Consider the following 15,219-nt stretch of genomic DNA (forward strand, 5'->3'; position numbering starts at 1 on the left):
GTTTGAACAGGTGGCAAAAAAATCCAGAGACAGACAAGGCTACAAACTCAGGTAGTTCAGTCATGCAATGGTTGTCTGTCTTTCACATGTGAAAACTGGAAAGCCTCAGGAGTGACAACTTTATGGCCTCAGGCCTGTAAAGGCCTCCAGAGATGCAGAATAACATTCTGCTGCCTGACTCAAAAAGTTTTACAGGAGAAGCACAGAATATTTTAATAAAATCAGTTACCTAACAAATAAAGCTTTAGTTTCTCTAATATCTTCTAAGTAATAATCAGAATAATAATACAGCTTGTTGTATTTTATATTCTAAATGAACATTCAGTAATCCACAATCATGAAGATATGGAAGTGGAAATCAAAGGCCCTGAAATGTTTGTAGGTACTGAAAACATTTTTAAGCTAGCTCACCACGATTTTGTCATGAGAAATCAACAGCACATGGGGCTCATGGAGCTCCAGTAACAATGAATATCTGCTCATTATCTTCTGGTTTATTCTATTCTCAGCAGAAATACAGACAGAAAGCCACTGCAAGTAAACAGATCTTGATGGACACATCCTTGGGGGAATTTCTGATGGGCAAGGGGAATTCAGTTGTTGTGTTTCAAATCTTTCATAATTCAACTTCTACTCAACTTGGTTATCGACAAGCTGGAGAAGGAACATGATGCACCCTCAGCAAGTTTGCTGATGATATGAAACTGGCGGGACCAGCTGTGCTGCCTCAGTGGGAGCTCAATAGGCTGGGGAGTTGGGCAGAGGAATCTACTGAAGTTCAACAAGGACTAAGGCAGGGTCCTGCAACCTGGGGGAAATTACCCCAGTACCAGCTGGGAAATAACCCCAGTACCAGCAGAGGTTGTTGGCTGATCTACTAGGTAACGGCTCTGTGGAGAAGGAGTTGGGAGCCTTGGTGGATGAGCCAGAAGAGCCCTTGTGGCCAGGAGGGCCAACAGTATCCTGGGGTGCATCAGGAAGATGTGGCCACAGGTTGAGAGATGTGATCCTGACACTCTACATGCCCCTAATGAGGCCACATCTGGAGTATTGTGTTCAATTCTGGTTTCCACAGTTCAGGAAAGACAAGGAGCCAATGGAGAGGGTCCAGCAGAGCAACACAAAGATAGTTTGGGGTCTGGAGTACCTCTCTAACGAGGAGAGACTGAGGGAGCTGGGCCAGTTTAGTCTGGAGAAGAGTGAGAGAGGATCTCACCAAAATATAAAATATCTCAAAGGAAGCTATCAGGGGGATGGTGCCAGACTCTTCAGTGATGCCCAAGTGACAGGACAAGGACTAAAAGCCATGAACTAGAACACAAGAAGTTCCATCTCAACATGAGCAAGAACTTCTTTGCACTGAGGGTGGCAAGGCACTGAACAGGCTGCCCAGGGATGCCATGGAGTCTCTCCCTCTGGGAAGACATTCAAAACCCACCTGGACACATTCTTGTGTAACTTGCTCTTGGAGACCCTGTCATGGCAGGATGATTGGACTAACTTATCTCCAGGCGTTCCTTCCAACTCTAAGTATTTTGTGATAATTTTTAAAATGTATTTTACCTTTGCTGTGATCTGAAACTCCTCATGTTCTTTTAACAACTCTTGAGTGTGCTGGATACTGGAACCAGTGGAAGTATGCGTGGATAAATAAAACTCTCCATTGTCATGAATCCATTCCAGAGCCTAAATAAAGCATTAATGAAGAAAAGTAAGAGAAAAGACAATATATTTTTGCCAACAAAAACCATCTGTAATCAATATTTCACACACACAATTTGGCCACAGGTGAATTTTACTCTTTGTCACTTGTGGCAATCATCTAATACCTCTACCATACCAAATAGTTCATAACTCTGAAATAATTCACAAAGACTATGAAGCAATGCTTAGAGAATTAAAAATGATGTATGAATCCAAACACTTCAGGGAAGTCCACTACTGCAGGACTACAGCAGTCCACTATTGAAAGGTTTTTAATTGTGTTCACAGTTTGATAGTATACTTTCCTCAGCTGAGGAAAAAGAAAAACATCACTTTTTTGTGCCACATGGGACAGCCATGCTCAGAAATATACAAGTTCCAACATGTAAAAATGTGCATAAGTGTACAGACTAAACTTTCCAAGCATGTAAGATTTAACTATCACTTCACTCTTTTGCTGACATGTATTCCAACCTCACAAAGTGTGGTCTGTGCTCCTGGAAATAAAACCTGCAGCAGAGAAGGAACAGTGAGATGTCTCAGTTAAATCAATTTATGCATGTATAAGTAGAAAAAAACAAGAACAAAGAACTGCAAACGAAGATTGTTTCCCTTCCACATCCTGACACTTCATTTGCTCACTATTATGAAAAATGCTGATCTTGGTAATTATCTATGATTTACCCACATTACCTGCTGCCCTTTAAAGCATAACTCAGTGGTCGTGAGGAATCTCTGGCTCCTGAAAAAAGCAAGAGCTGTCTCCAACTGCTGCATAACAGTGAAAATCTAACTGACAACTGTTCTGCAGCTCTCAATACAGGCTTCCTACAGCAGCAGGCAGAGGGATGGGAGCTTAGAAACTTCTCGTCTCTGAAAAAGCCAATAGCAGATGTTCAAAGAGTTTTACACAGCTTGCTTAGAACCACCTTATTACTAAATGCATGTGTAGCTTCTGAACACGAGGCAAAAATTTAATAACCCAAGAGAAAAAGTAGTAGAATGCTGGTGGGTGTTCACTCTTCCCCTGAAAGGATAACCTGAAATTATGAGCATTACCTATCCACAGTAGCAAGAACAGGAAAAGATTTATCCTGGTGGAGAGTAGATATGTATGTTTCACACATATCCTTACACTGAATCAGAAAAGGCACTGTCTCTACTATAATTTCACCAATGATTTAAACTCATCAAAGCTGTGATGAAACAACATTGATTCCCTTACTTCCCCTTCAAATGTTTTTCCTTCTTGGTGCAAAACCTGAAATGAGTAGAAAGCCTTCAAAATTCAACAATGAATGTGAATGCCAGGGTGCCATTTTCTTAGTCACATACTGATGCAGGTGCAAGCCTGAGGAGAGGGGCCTGTACTTTTAAAAGTTGCTGATGGAACAACTGTTGGACTTCTGTCAAAAAAGCAACATTGCAATCAACCACCTCTATGACACATGTTGTCATTCTAATGTCAATCTTTGCAAGTGAAGATTGATATGGACAGGCACAGCATGGCTACCATATTACCAACAACATTTAATACTTCTCTGCCTTTTTTTAGTGGGTTTATTACCTAACGCTGGAATGAATGATAAACAAAAAGCTGCCCTTCCCCAAATCACAGAATGGTTTTGATGGGGAGAGAACTCAAAGATCATGTAGTTCCAATCCCCCCGCCATGAGAATGAAAATGCTGTTTTTTCATAACTTGCTGGCAGCTCTTTAGAGGCACAGTATGACAGAAAGTTCAACTTGATCTTAATTCCTACAGTTTAGATCAGCTTTTATTTCACCTGAGGTATCACTACAAGAACTGGAGGAATCAGTTTAGGGATCAGGTAAGCCCTTAACTCTGACAGGATTTGAGAATCTAACACTGTTCTTGCAAACTGGTATGGTATCTTTTCCATCACAAGAGCATCAAGTTCTGTAAGGACAAAGAACAGGTTCTTCCAAATTCCAGAAAGACATCTAAATGAAGACAGCAACACTTCCATTTTTTTGCTAATCACTGTGGAGTCCCATATATGGTTTGGTTCACTTTGCTTTTTGATGACTGAACTGGTGATTGCTGAAAAATGGGATTTACAATGAAAATGCTGACAGATCTTTATCTCCAGTGTTTGACTGTTGGTTAGTAATCTCTATACAAAAACAAGTAGATCATGTGCTTGTCAGAGGTTTAAATTAAGGTTATTCAAAAGTAGGGCAGGGAGGCAAGGACAGGGGGGCAGGGAAGAGATGGTGGTGTTGTTTTAAAGAAGTATCAGACTTCAAATTCACTCCAAGATGCATCTTGCATTAATTTCTTTGTGAAAGCACGAAAAGAAGACTTGAGAATTCCTTCAAGAGAGCAAACCAGACCAAACTTTTGTCTAAATTAGCTGTCAGAAAGAAATAAGAGATTAGGTTTTTGAGCCCTTTCAAGAGGATCTGACTATATTTTACTATGCACAATGCACTATGGGCATTGTGTCATTTTCCACAGAACAGGAACAGATAGCTTCCTTTCTTTGTCTTATAACCAGTTTAAAAAAAACCCAACAACTAAAAAAACCATCACAGATCAATCTACTTACCACTTCTGCCTTGAACCCCCTACTTATTTTTAAGGCATGTGTTTTGATTAGTGAAGGAAATTTTTTTTGCGTGTGAGGTAGTTACTTAATAGTTCTTTTCAGACTGATAAATTCAACAAAATACCAAGAGGTGGATCTATCATGCAGGAAACCATGAAACCAAATACAAAGAATTGAAAAACCGAAGTAATTCAGTTATTATTGTTTAATGAGTTATCCAACTTGTCAGATTTCTAGAACTGCCAATCAACTTAATTAGATATTTTTCCTCCAACATCTGAGAAAAATGCTGCTGCCTGTAATTTCCCCAGACAAATTAGGTGTGTGTGTAAAAGTTAACAAGCATAACAATTTGTCAAACACAAGCTTGCAGAAATTAGATTTGCCAGTACCAGATGAAGCTGGCAGAAGCAAAACATCACCTCTAAGCTACAAAAGCTACAGACACACTGCCTCACCACATTTAGGTGTTCTGTATTAAAGGGGAGGCAAAGAATTCAATTTGCTACTTCAATCCTTCTCATGTTTTAACCATTTGAAATATTGAAGTGAATGACAAATTTGTTACTGTGAGAAGACAGTGAACCCCTGATCATGCCAAAGAGGATTTTTATATGAAACCCTCACCTGCTTGGCACTTCTTTCAAACACCACATACTGCTGGCATTGATCAAGACGCCTTTTACGCATGGTCCAATAATGCAGCACACGATTCTCCCTCTGGAAGAGTTCATTCAAGATATCTGAAGAAATGAAAACAGAACTTATGACAATCAAATTTAAAATATCACACTAAAATCAGGAGAATAAAGTACTTTACATTGTAGAATTTACTATACACTTGCTCTGTTAGTCTTTGTTTTGCTTTTTTTCCTGATACTAATGAAACACGGAATGTCCCTTTTTCATTACTTACAGAACTACTGGTTAAAGAAACTAGAGATGCAATTAAAACTTACTACTGACATATTTTTTTCTTCTCAAATATTTTTGACAAGGGGACTGCTACTGCTTATAGCAGGATTGAAAATGTAGGCTGATAAAGATGGCACTTGATGGGGTTTCCTCAGAAAGAATAAGCACACAAAAGTAATCACAACATGCTTACCATATTATATTGAAGTAAAAAAAGGGAATTTTAAATATTAGTCTCCTATAAATTTAATTAGTCTCCTATAAAGTATTTTAATGATTAAATACAGATGAACAAATGCACAACCTCAGGTCACCACAAGATCAAATGCAGCATAAGTAAGCTGACTTGTTAAATATGAATGTTCACTGAACCTTGACAGAACTTCCAGATAATCAAATAATTAACTCCACAGTTTGTTATTCCTGAGTATCAGAAAACTCACATCCAAATCCCACATGTCCAACCTTCTTAATTCTTCCTAGCAAAGACCTTGTGCTTACGATATGCAGAAGACCTTACCTGAATTCTGTTTCTTTAATGCTTATGGTTTTTCCATCAAAAAAAGAAAAAAGAAATACTAGCAGTTTCCTGTGAAGCTCGCTCTACCCAGAGCTGTTTCCAGAGCAGCAGCCCTACTTGACTTTGTAGTTACTGCAAACCTGGGAGGGCAAGCTGAGCAGAGGGGAATGGGGACACTCAATGTCTCTACCAGGTGATTCTGTTGCAATTGCACAGAGCCAAAAGAGAGGTCCAGCAGAAGCAGAAGAGACCACAAAAAAGTCTTTTTACACCAACACTACTTGCTTTTCTACTTATACCCAGAGCTGACTATTTTCCATGATCCATAATTACAAGTGAAGGCTATCAGGGGCTAGGTGTCTTATGGTCTCTGCATTCTGCTCTCCCACTGTGCAAGTCCACCATGCTTTGCATCCCAAAAGCTAACAACTCCAAGAAACAGTTTGACAAGAGAAGCTCAAATAACAGGAAGCCTGAGGGGAAATGCATCTTTGTCTACCTCATCAGAGATCTGGGATCAAACACAACCACTTGTCACAGCCTCCCTGAGGATTATGAAACCTGTCTGCATCACTGCCAACATCCTTCTGCTTACAAGCACCATATTCCCACTTGCCACAGGGTGCTGAGATCACCCAGAATTTGCTTTTGGTTGGAATGTGATCACTGTGGCCAAGGTTTTATTTTTTGCTGGTCAGGCTCCCCTCATATGCCAAGCTATGAGCTGATCTGCTGTGAGCCTCCCCTGCTTTCTCAGTTTAATTTCTGCCTTATGTCACCTCCAAAACACTTGCTCAGAGTACATGCCAGATTTCAGGAGGCAGGGAGGTGGAGTGGGTGGGACACAATTATCATTATACAATGCAACACACCCAACTGGACACGCCATATAAAAAGAGACATCTTGATAGTGACGCAAGCAAAGTAGTTCTGACAAAGAGCAAGTGAGGTGAATTTAGCAAATTGGAACAGCATTTGTTCTGTGAGGACATGATACAGATGGCAAGGCAGTGAGAGATATTTGGCTGGGCACTGTTAGTGTTAGTGCCATTAATTTCTTGGACTGGCAAATAGAAGAAAAAATATTCTATAAACTACTCTAAGGAAGTTACAAAACATCAATATTTAATGCTAGGTTTGGAAAAGCATCTCTGTATCTCAAGCCACCTGAACTACAGTCCCCGTTGCTGTTATTTACTTTGATTCCAACATTTGTTAGTATTGTTCCCTAAATTTTCAGCTTCTTCTCCAGGCTCAAAGAGCTCTCAGCTGTCTCTATGCATCCTTCTAGCAACCTATCTAAAAATATAAGCGCCATTGGACAAGTTCCTGAACCACGCTCAGTTGCAGCCTGCACAGCAGAGACAGGTAAAGCAGATGCACACAACCTTAGCAGCAGAAACAAAGATGAAGATGCTCTCATCTCTGAGCTTACAGGAATTGTCACCAACTCAACCCACCTGCCACAGCACAGTTTTAGGCCACAGTTCCTTCCTAAGTGAGACAATGATTGGGCACCCTTAACTGCATATCACAGAAACTATTTACGCTGGTGTGCAGGGACATAAGGACACCTCTCAGAGTTCAGTACCACTGCAATTCCTGTTCCCCATGAAGCATATGCTTAGCTAAACTTTGCCTAGATTAGGACATCACTTTTCCAGGTAACTTAATCTGCATCTGGGAATAAGGATCAAGTATGCCACTGAATGAAGTTTTTGAAAAATGTTCAGCAGTTCTGCAGGAACTCAAAGCTTACTCAAGTTTTTAAGGCATTAATTTATAAACTATATACTGATTGCAGTCTGCTAGTCTCAAGCATACATCTGAGTTGTAATGCTCTATTAGAACATAGGTAACCTTTCTTTCACTAAAATAAACACTCTTTTTTTTTCTCAATTTAGGAAAGAGGTGAAAGGAGATCTCTTTTTTTCTTGACACGCATATTTGAGCAGGAAGGACAGAGTGAACATTTTTATCATTTGGTCAGTTACCACCATACCATTGAGACCTAACAGGAAGGAGTCCCCACTAGCTCTATCTTAACTCATGTTTAATTCTCAGAAGCATAAATTACATGGTTTATGGAAGAAACAGCTTATTTTTTTTCTACTTGGGGATTTTTTATTGGTTTTTTGTTGCTTCCTAAACATGCATCACTCATCCAGAATTTTAAATGTATACAGAACATGCATAACACTATGGTTCTGATATGTAATTATTACTCTTAAGGACATTAGTAGAGATCTTTCTATTCTTTCCTCATATTAGCACATTTGCCTTTCTCAGAATGACTGTTCCTTTACAGATTTCAAAACTGAATTTAAAAAAAAATTGTCTAATATTCAGTAAGTGTGGTAGCTACAACTTCCTGCTTTCTTCTGCTCTGTTTTCTTTGTCTCTTACTGAAAGAAGAACTAAGTGACAAATGTCAGCCTCAGTTATTGATACTGCTGGCATTTGTGTTGAGATTTTGTTTTGTACAGCTCTAGAAATTTTGGGGACAGAGGAAAAACAACGAGCTGTTTACCCCTTGTATTTAAAGTGAACATGTCCTTTTCTAATAGAGTCATCAAGTAAATTGGTGTGGAAGTGACCTCTGCAGGCCATCTGTTTTAATCTCCTCTTCAAAGCACCAATAACTTTAAAGTTTTCCAGGGGCTTGTTCAACTAAGTTTTAAAAATTCTTAGGGGTACAGATCCTCCTACCTCTCTGGGCTATCTGCTCTAATCCATCTTGCTCTAACACTCTCCCATTCAGAATTTTTCTTGCTGCAACTTTTTCTCTGGACTTATTGCCATGCTCCTCTTGAGTCTGGCTACATCATATGCATAACTCCCCTTTGGGTAGGTGCAAACAGCATTTAATTAAAAATTAGACTTCTCTGGTTTTGAGACTGTAGTGTGGCCAGAGTGTTCAGTCTCAGTTTCAAAATGCATAGAGCAGAATATGACTGGCAATTAAATTATTAAAATGCAGTATTTACTTCTGAATCTCACTGATCTCTGTTCTGCTACCACACCCAGCAGTTATGCATACCCTATTAATTTTTGCACTTTTGTCCCTCAAAGCCCCACAGGTCTCTCTCTCTCTCTCTCCATTTCCTGGAGTGCTTATTACCCCTTAAAGCTGTACTATGTATTATTAATCTTAGCAAAACCCAAGCCTCACGTAGTAGCTCCTTCCAGCTTCACCTCAGCTACTACCTCTCCACACATCCAGTTTAAACATGTTGTAAATTACCCCATACTTCATGAAGCTCCTCAACACTGATTCAAACTATCTGAAGAGCTCAAGGGCATCATACAAGCAATAACCTCGTATCACTCTGGCACTCCCAGGGAACTTGCAGAATGTCTGACACCAACACATTGAATAAGCTTACACTGATCAGCTCTCATTTGGCTTCAGACCAAACATTATCATGTGGAAGTTTACTACCTCATTGTCTCAATAAAAGCAACACATTTGAGTTTCAAATAGAAAGAAGACTAGGTGTAAGTAGCAGATAAAAGAATTCCAAGCAACTTCATTTGAGTATAAGAGACTTTGAAGACTGTCAGCACTTTCAAAGTGTGCAAGCAATTTGTTTCCTGTTAAGCCTGACAGAACTCTTTCCACTTGGGCAGGCTTCACAACCCTATCCCCACACACACCACAGCACATGATGATCACATTCTTGTGAGAAGAAAGAGAACAAGAAGCCCCTTACTTTTCACTTGCTGTTCAGGTGCTTTGATGTGTGTCACCATCCCTGGCATGTTGACACTGTTCCTGTGCAGGTATTTCAGGAAGACATCAGCATTCCTCCGAGCCAGTGTGCAGGCCTAGAGAGTCAGAGGTACAAGTTTATTTGAAGATGCACAAATAAACATACAGGAGAAATTAAAGATCTTCCTAACTCTCATTTTGTTACCCTCTTCAATTTTGGAAAACATTGCATGTTAAATCTCTTCTACAAACAAGCCAAGCCAAGCCAACTATTAGAACAGATATTCTGCCAAATAGCAGTTACAACTTACCTGGCAGAGAAAAAACAAAGCAGATAAACAAATACAAATAAAATAAATAAAATAAATTAATAAAATGCTATTCCTCTTTTCTGAAGAACCTGAAAAGCAATTATCTGCTCTAGGGCTTTCAGCATGACTCAGAGTTCACAAAGTTTGTTTAGTGTATGTGCCATGTGCCACCTGAAGCTCCTTACTGTGTAAACAGTGCACATGGTTGTGTAGCTACCTGCATATTCCATATTACATCCATCAGTACTTTTAACAAAAAGTGAATGTTTTGCTGAAGTGAAACCAGAAGTGCTAAAATAGTAATATCTGCTCTTAAAGTACGAAGGCAAAGCCTTGAGAGCTTTCAGTCCTCGCCACTATATTGCAAGCACTCAGCTCAGTTGTCATCTTCATCTTAACAAATATCAAATACTACATATGGGCTGTCTGCTTCATTTTTAACATGCAAATTATAGCATGCCACTTTAAAAGGTTAGATGAAGGTAGAATGGTTTGATACAGTAACAAAGATACTAAGTAATTTCTCATACCATTTTAAAACAAAGATTAGTAATTCATGCCAGCTGCAGAAGGATCTACTAGGTTGTATACTTTGAGTTCCGTTAATATGTTTTGGAGTGTTGTAATCTGCATAATGAGAACAAGAAGGTTTCTAACAAAAAAGTTTTATTCTCTTAGTAGTCTTTCATGGTGATGCTGGAAAATGCCTTTGACCACAAAGTTAGTTATACTGCTCTGCAAGCACATGCTGCACATTTCATTCAGTATGATCAATAATCTTTTTCACTAGGACAGTAGTTGGAACAAAAATCTTTCATTTATCTGAAGACTATACACAAAACCCAATAATCCCAGATGCCTGTCTACCCGTTTCCTCCTTCCGTATTCTTCTGTTGTCCCAGTACATCTGAGAGCTGCTCTGATGCACAGGCAGCAATGGCACTGTGTGACTTTCACTCCTTTTTCAAAGCAGCAGCCTTTAAGCATTCTCTAGAGTGACAGTTGCTCAAAGCAGCGACTTCCAATTCCTCTTCAGTCACACTGGGAGATCTGACATCTACTCAAGTTCAACAGGAAATGTATTTATAAAACTGGCTACAATTGTATGCACTTGGCAGTATTCTCTTAATCACTGTCAGAAGCAGTTAACACACCACTTCCCACATCTTTGCAGTTGGGGACATACCTGTAGTTTTGAAGGGGCACTTTTGCTTTCCACAGCCATGTCAGCACTGTAAGAGCTGTTTGCCTGCATGCTTCCCAAGACACAGGAGACCGCAAAAAATCCCCAACCTTACCTTCAGAAACGCTTCCTTCTGCTCCAGGTGTTTGCTTATCATGGGAGTAACATGATCTGTTTCAGAGTTGGGGCCCAGTTTGTCTGCTCCCCCACACCAATCTTCTTCTCGCTTATATTCTTGCTCCAGGCTTTCCAGCACACTGCACACCTTTCAGGAAAAAGAAGTCCAATTCAGTAAGGCAAAAAAATCAAAATTCAGGCCTCGATGAAAGAAAACTCATCTACCCCTTATATATACCCCCTAGCTTCTGACACGTTTTGACTGGGACTTAAGGCAACGAACTTTGGCTGCAGGTTTACAAGCACTGGCCTGCTTATGTGGAACTGCTCAGAGGCAGTTCCTAAAATTGTTCATCTTTCTCTGCCTCTGTGACTGCATAGTTCTGGATGGGCTTAAGTAATGGCGGCAGAGGAGGCAACCTTGCCAACTCCCCCCCAAACTTTTCTGTGGACAAGTAGATGAAACTGATTTTTCTCTGACTCCCACACAAAAACCAGAACTAGCCATCAAATGAATAAAGATAACCAAACCTCATCAACCGTTTTTTTGAAGTAATGCTGTTTAATGCCACACTGAGGAATTAACCAAGACAGACCTTCTGCATTTCTGTACCTGCTCAGAAGTTTTATAGAAGGCAACAGAGGCATTCACAAGCTTGAGACGATCCTCCATCTTCAGCATCAGCTGCTGCCAGTGGGAAGCGACCTTCTCTGCACACTCCCGGATCATGTCCATGTCGTAGTGATTAGCCTGCAGCATTGCCTCTGCCTTCTGCTGAACCTGCAGGGCACTTTGATGTGTTTTCTGACAAGAGGTGAAAAGTCACGAGTTCAGTGGAGCACTTCAGTTCATTTACTTGAAAACCTCAGAGGCTCACATTTCCACTGTGTCAATGACATTTCTATCTGCGCACAAACACCCATTAACTAAAAATGACTGTCTGATACTGTGTGACTTCTCTATGCAAATACAAAGGAAATAAATCCTGTAGAGATTTATCATCAAATCAACATTAAATAGCAGTTCTCAACAAATAGTAACTGTCTGGCATTAAGCTACACGTGATATATCTATGCTGCATTACATGATGTTGCAATTATGAATTTCAGTTTGATTTTCTTTCCCTTCACAGTGAGGAAAAAAAGATGATGACAAAAATCTATCTCTATGATGCCAGAAATCTATTCGGGCAATCTTTACAGCTTTAACTTCAGTCTTTTGCACATCAGTACTGAGCAAAGAAAGGTGCAGGCATGCAGACCAGTAAAAAAGACAACTGTCTATTGACTGTAAGCAAATTTTTTAAACTGTATTTCTCTGTGCAGAGAAATACATGCCTAAAACCAAATAATATAAAAGTATTAGGGGGTTAATACTACTAAGTATTATTATATCTGAGTAAAGAATGGCCAAGGAAACACAGATTTTTAAGCTTCCTCATAATTTCTTCTTAAACTGACAAACACCTAGAGGTCTCATAATTTTTATACTTCAGAGTTACCAAAGCTCCTCAAAATGATGGGGCATATAGTGCAAACTTTAATTAAAAGAAAAAAAAAAAATCAAGAGAGGAGAAGCATAAAGTTCTACCAAACAGGAACAGAATATCAAAGAGCTACTGCAAGGCAGAGTACTTCTGAAAATAGTCTACCCAAACAATCATAACATTGCTAATATTATCACTAAGTTACTCAGTAGGGCATGTAAGCAAATAATACTGCACTTCAATCAATCTTAAGAACCCTGTCTATTTTTTTAGCAGCAATATGACCAATCAGATAAGTTTAGCTTGAAGCCATGGCAGGGGGATTGACACGCCACCTCATACAAGTTTCACTGAAACCTACTCTCAAACAAAAATGGAAATATTAAAGGATGATCTCAGAATACACAAAACTGCAGCTTCTGGTCCACTTATTCTTAATTTATTTTACATTTAGAATTACAAGTTATGTTCTAGGAAAGCAATAACAAATGAAAATACTATCAGCAAAATTGCTCTGAACAGCTACCACTTTATAAAGATGCAAAAAGGCACTGAGAAGATGTTCACCTGGAACTGCAGCTTCAAAATAAATAAGAACAAATACCAGCTTCTCAGTAAGTGTTTTTGTCTCTTTGCCATGAATTCAACAGGTTTTCCTAAACTGCAAATACTGTAGAACAAATCCAAGAGTACTATTTACAGAGGACTGTAAATACAAGGCCATGGTCACTAAAATGGTGCTTTTACCTCTATTGCATGTTGAAACTGCTCATGCTCCCTCTGTAACTGCTCTGCCTCCTGCAAAGAGCTAGCAGTGATGAGCCCAGCATTTAACATTGACTCTCCATTTCGAATCCAGCCCAAAACCTGTAACAAAAGAGAAGACCATGAAATATGCAATTCCACTGCCAACCAGCAAAAAAGCACCACTGTAGGGGCAAAAACATTTAGGGTCACATTAGCACTGGAATCGATAACTAAATAATTTGTTAATTACATACTAGAGTGAATTTTATATTGAGTAAGCACAGTTAGTGACATTCAGTACAATTTCACTGAGCTATCAACTCACAGCTTGCAGTCAACTACTACATGCTTATGGCTTCAGTTCATACTCTGAAGAAGGTTGTGCTTCTGAATACTGCTTCTGTCACCTGAAAAGCTGGAACAAGTTACAAGTAGTAGTTGCCTGAATGCCAGTGTCAGTACTGCAAACTGAGGATCTATAGCTTAGTAAAAAGTATGCATATAATTTGGAACAGTAATGTTGAGAAAAATGTGATCATTGGGTGCCCTTCTAACTGCTTGAAGACGTTAATTTTTCAGAATGCGCCTTCTTTGATGTGTCCAGTGAAATCAGAAGAATCCATGGCTGGGCAGAAGCCTCAGGAGTCCACTTTACACGTTCCTTATCAACAGCAGGAACATGCAACTTTTTAGACCTCTCCCAAAAAAAAAACAAGAAGAAGGAAAAAGACATTTTCTCCCTCTTTGCATCAGCTTTGTTTTTCCCTCACCTCTCTCTATCAGGAACATTATCTGATTCCCTCCTTTAGACTCCTCTTATCTTCTTGACCACAGTCTCTTCAATCTCTCCCATGTGAAGTCAGTCACCTTATTTTTTTAGAACACTGCTCTTTTATGAGCTCTCTCCAGTTGATAACCATGACTTGGTCATAATTTTTCAAATACTGAGTAAAATGGGACATAATTCAGGTTATTCACTGTCATTGTACAACTCTTCTATGGAACTGCTGCCCAGCCAGTAATTACCTCTGTATTTATTCAGCTGATTATTCTTTCCAGTACATCATGCTCTGTATTTTTCACTATTCAAACTCATATCCTTCTTAAAGCACAGTTCTTCCATTCTCCCATCAAGATAATTCTGAACTGTAATCCAGCATCTTCTGATGAACTCAAACCCCTTTTCCAGCTGCTCCTGCTTTCAACTTCAAATTTAATAGCATAGTTGCTAACACGTAGATTTTCTGACTGAGAACATGAACCAGTAGTATCCAAATACAGACAAATACAATTTTTTTTCATTTTTAAATATCTTTTCCAATCCACTGAGTCTGTTAATAACTTTTGTTACTCAATATGTTTTTTCAGCAAGTTATCACTCCTGGTAATTTAGTCTCATGTGACATTCTCATAGTAAGTTACGGCCAGACAGACTGAGCTGCACTATTTTAAAAGCTTTGACACTGCTTTCCCACCCCCCCAGATAAAAAGGGGGGTTTATCAATGGAAAGCTATGATTAATTGACCTGTGTTAGCCTTTTCTCCTTTTGACACTGTTCAAGTTTATTGATCTACTTGTTTCAATATTTTTCCTGGGAACTGTGTTAAACTAGCTGACCTATAATCCTCCCTCAGCTAGTCCTTTTCCACTTTTGAGAAGCAGATGTTGAGTTTCAGGCCTCCAGAATCTCATCCGATCTCCTGATGTTTGGAAACAACAGCAGCTTTTCAAGTATTCTAGAGTGAATTTCTTCAGGCCCAGTTGATCTGAACTTCTCCAGCTTTTCTAACTTTTTCCTACTAATTGATTTTAGGCCTTTAACCACTGATAATAAATATATTAACTACCAAATCAGTTAGTTCTTAACTATCTGATTAACTATCTATCTTATCTATTAACTTAACTATCAATTATAGCATTAATGCACTAAGTTATCAGGGTGATATGAC

The 15,219-nt window shown here is 39.2% G+C and overlaps 1 protein-coding gene across 1 annotated transcript in view; it reads right to left on the reverse strand.

Moving 5' to 3' along the window:
• TRIO (trio Rho guanine nucleotide exchange factor) overlaps positions 1-15,219 on the reverse strand; it is a 244,215-nt gene that overhangs the window by 92,880 nt on the left and 136,116 nt on the right. The window contains 6 exon segments of the mRNA XM_036378951.2: positions 1,564-1,686; positions 4,905-5,020; positions 9,426-9,540; positions 11,034-11,183; positions 11,649-11,840; positions 13,270-13,389. Of these exon segments, the coding sequence (XP_036234844.1) occupies positions 1,564-1,686; positions 4,905-5,020; positions 9,426-9,540; positions 11,034-11,183; positions 11,649-11,840; positions 13,270-13,389 (816 nt within the window).

Source organism: Molothrus ater, chromosome 1, assembly GCF_012460135.2.
Source record: "Molothrus ater isolate BHLD 08-10-18 breed brown headed cowbird chromosome 1, BPBGC_Mater_1.1, whole genome shotgun sequence".
Taxonomy (NCBI): domain Eukaryota; kingdom Metazoa; phylum Chordata; class Aves; order Passeriformes; family Icteridae; genus Molothrus; species Molothrus ater.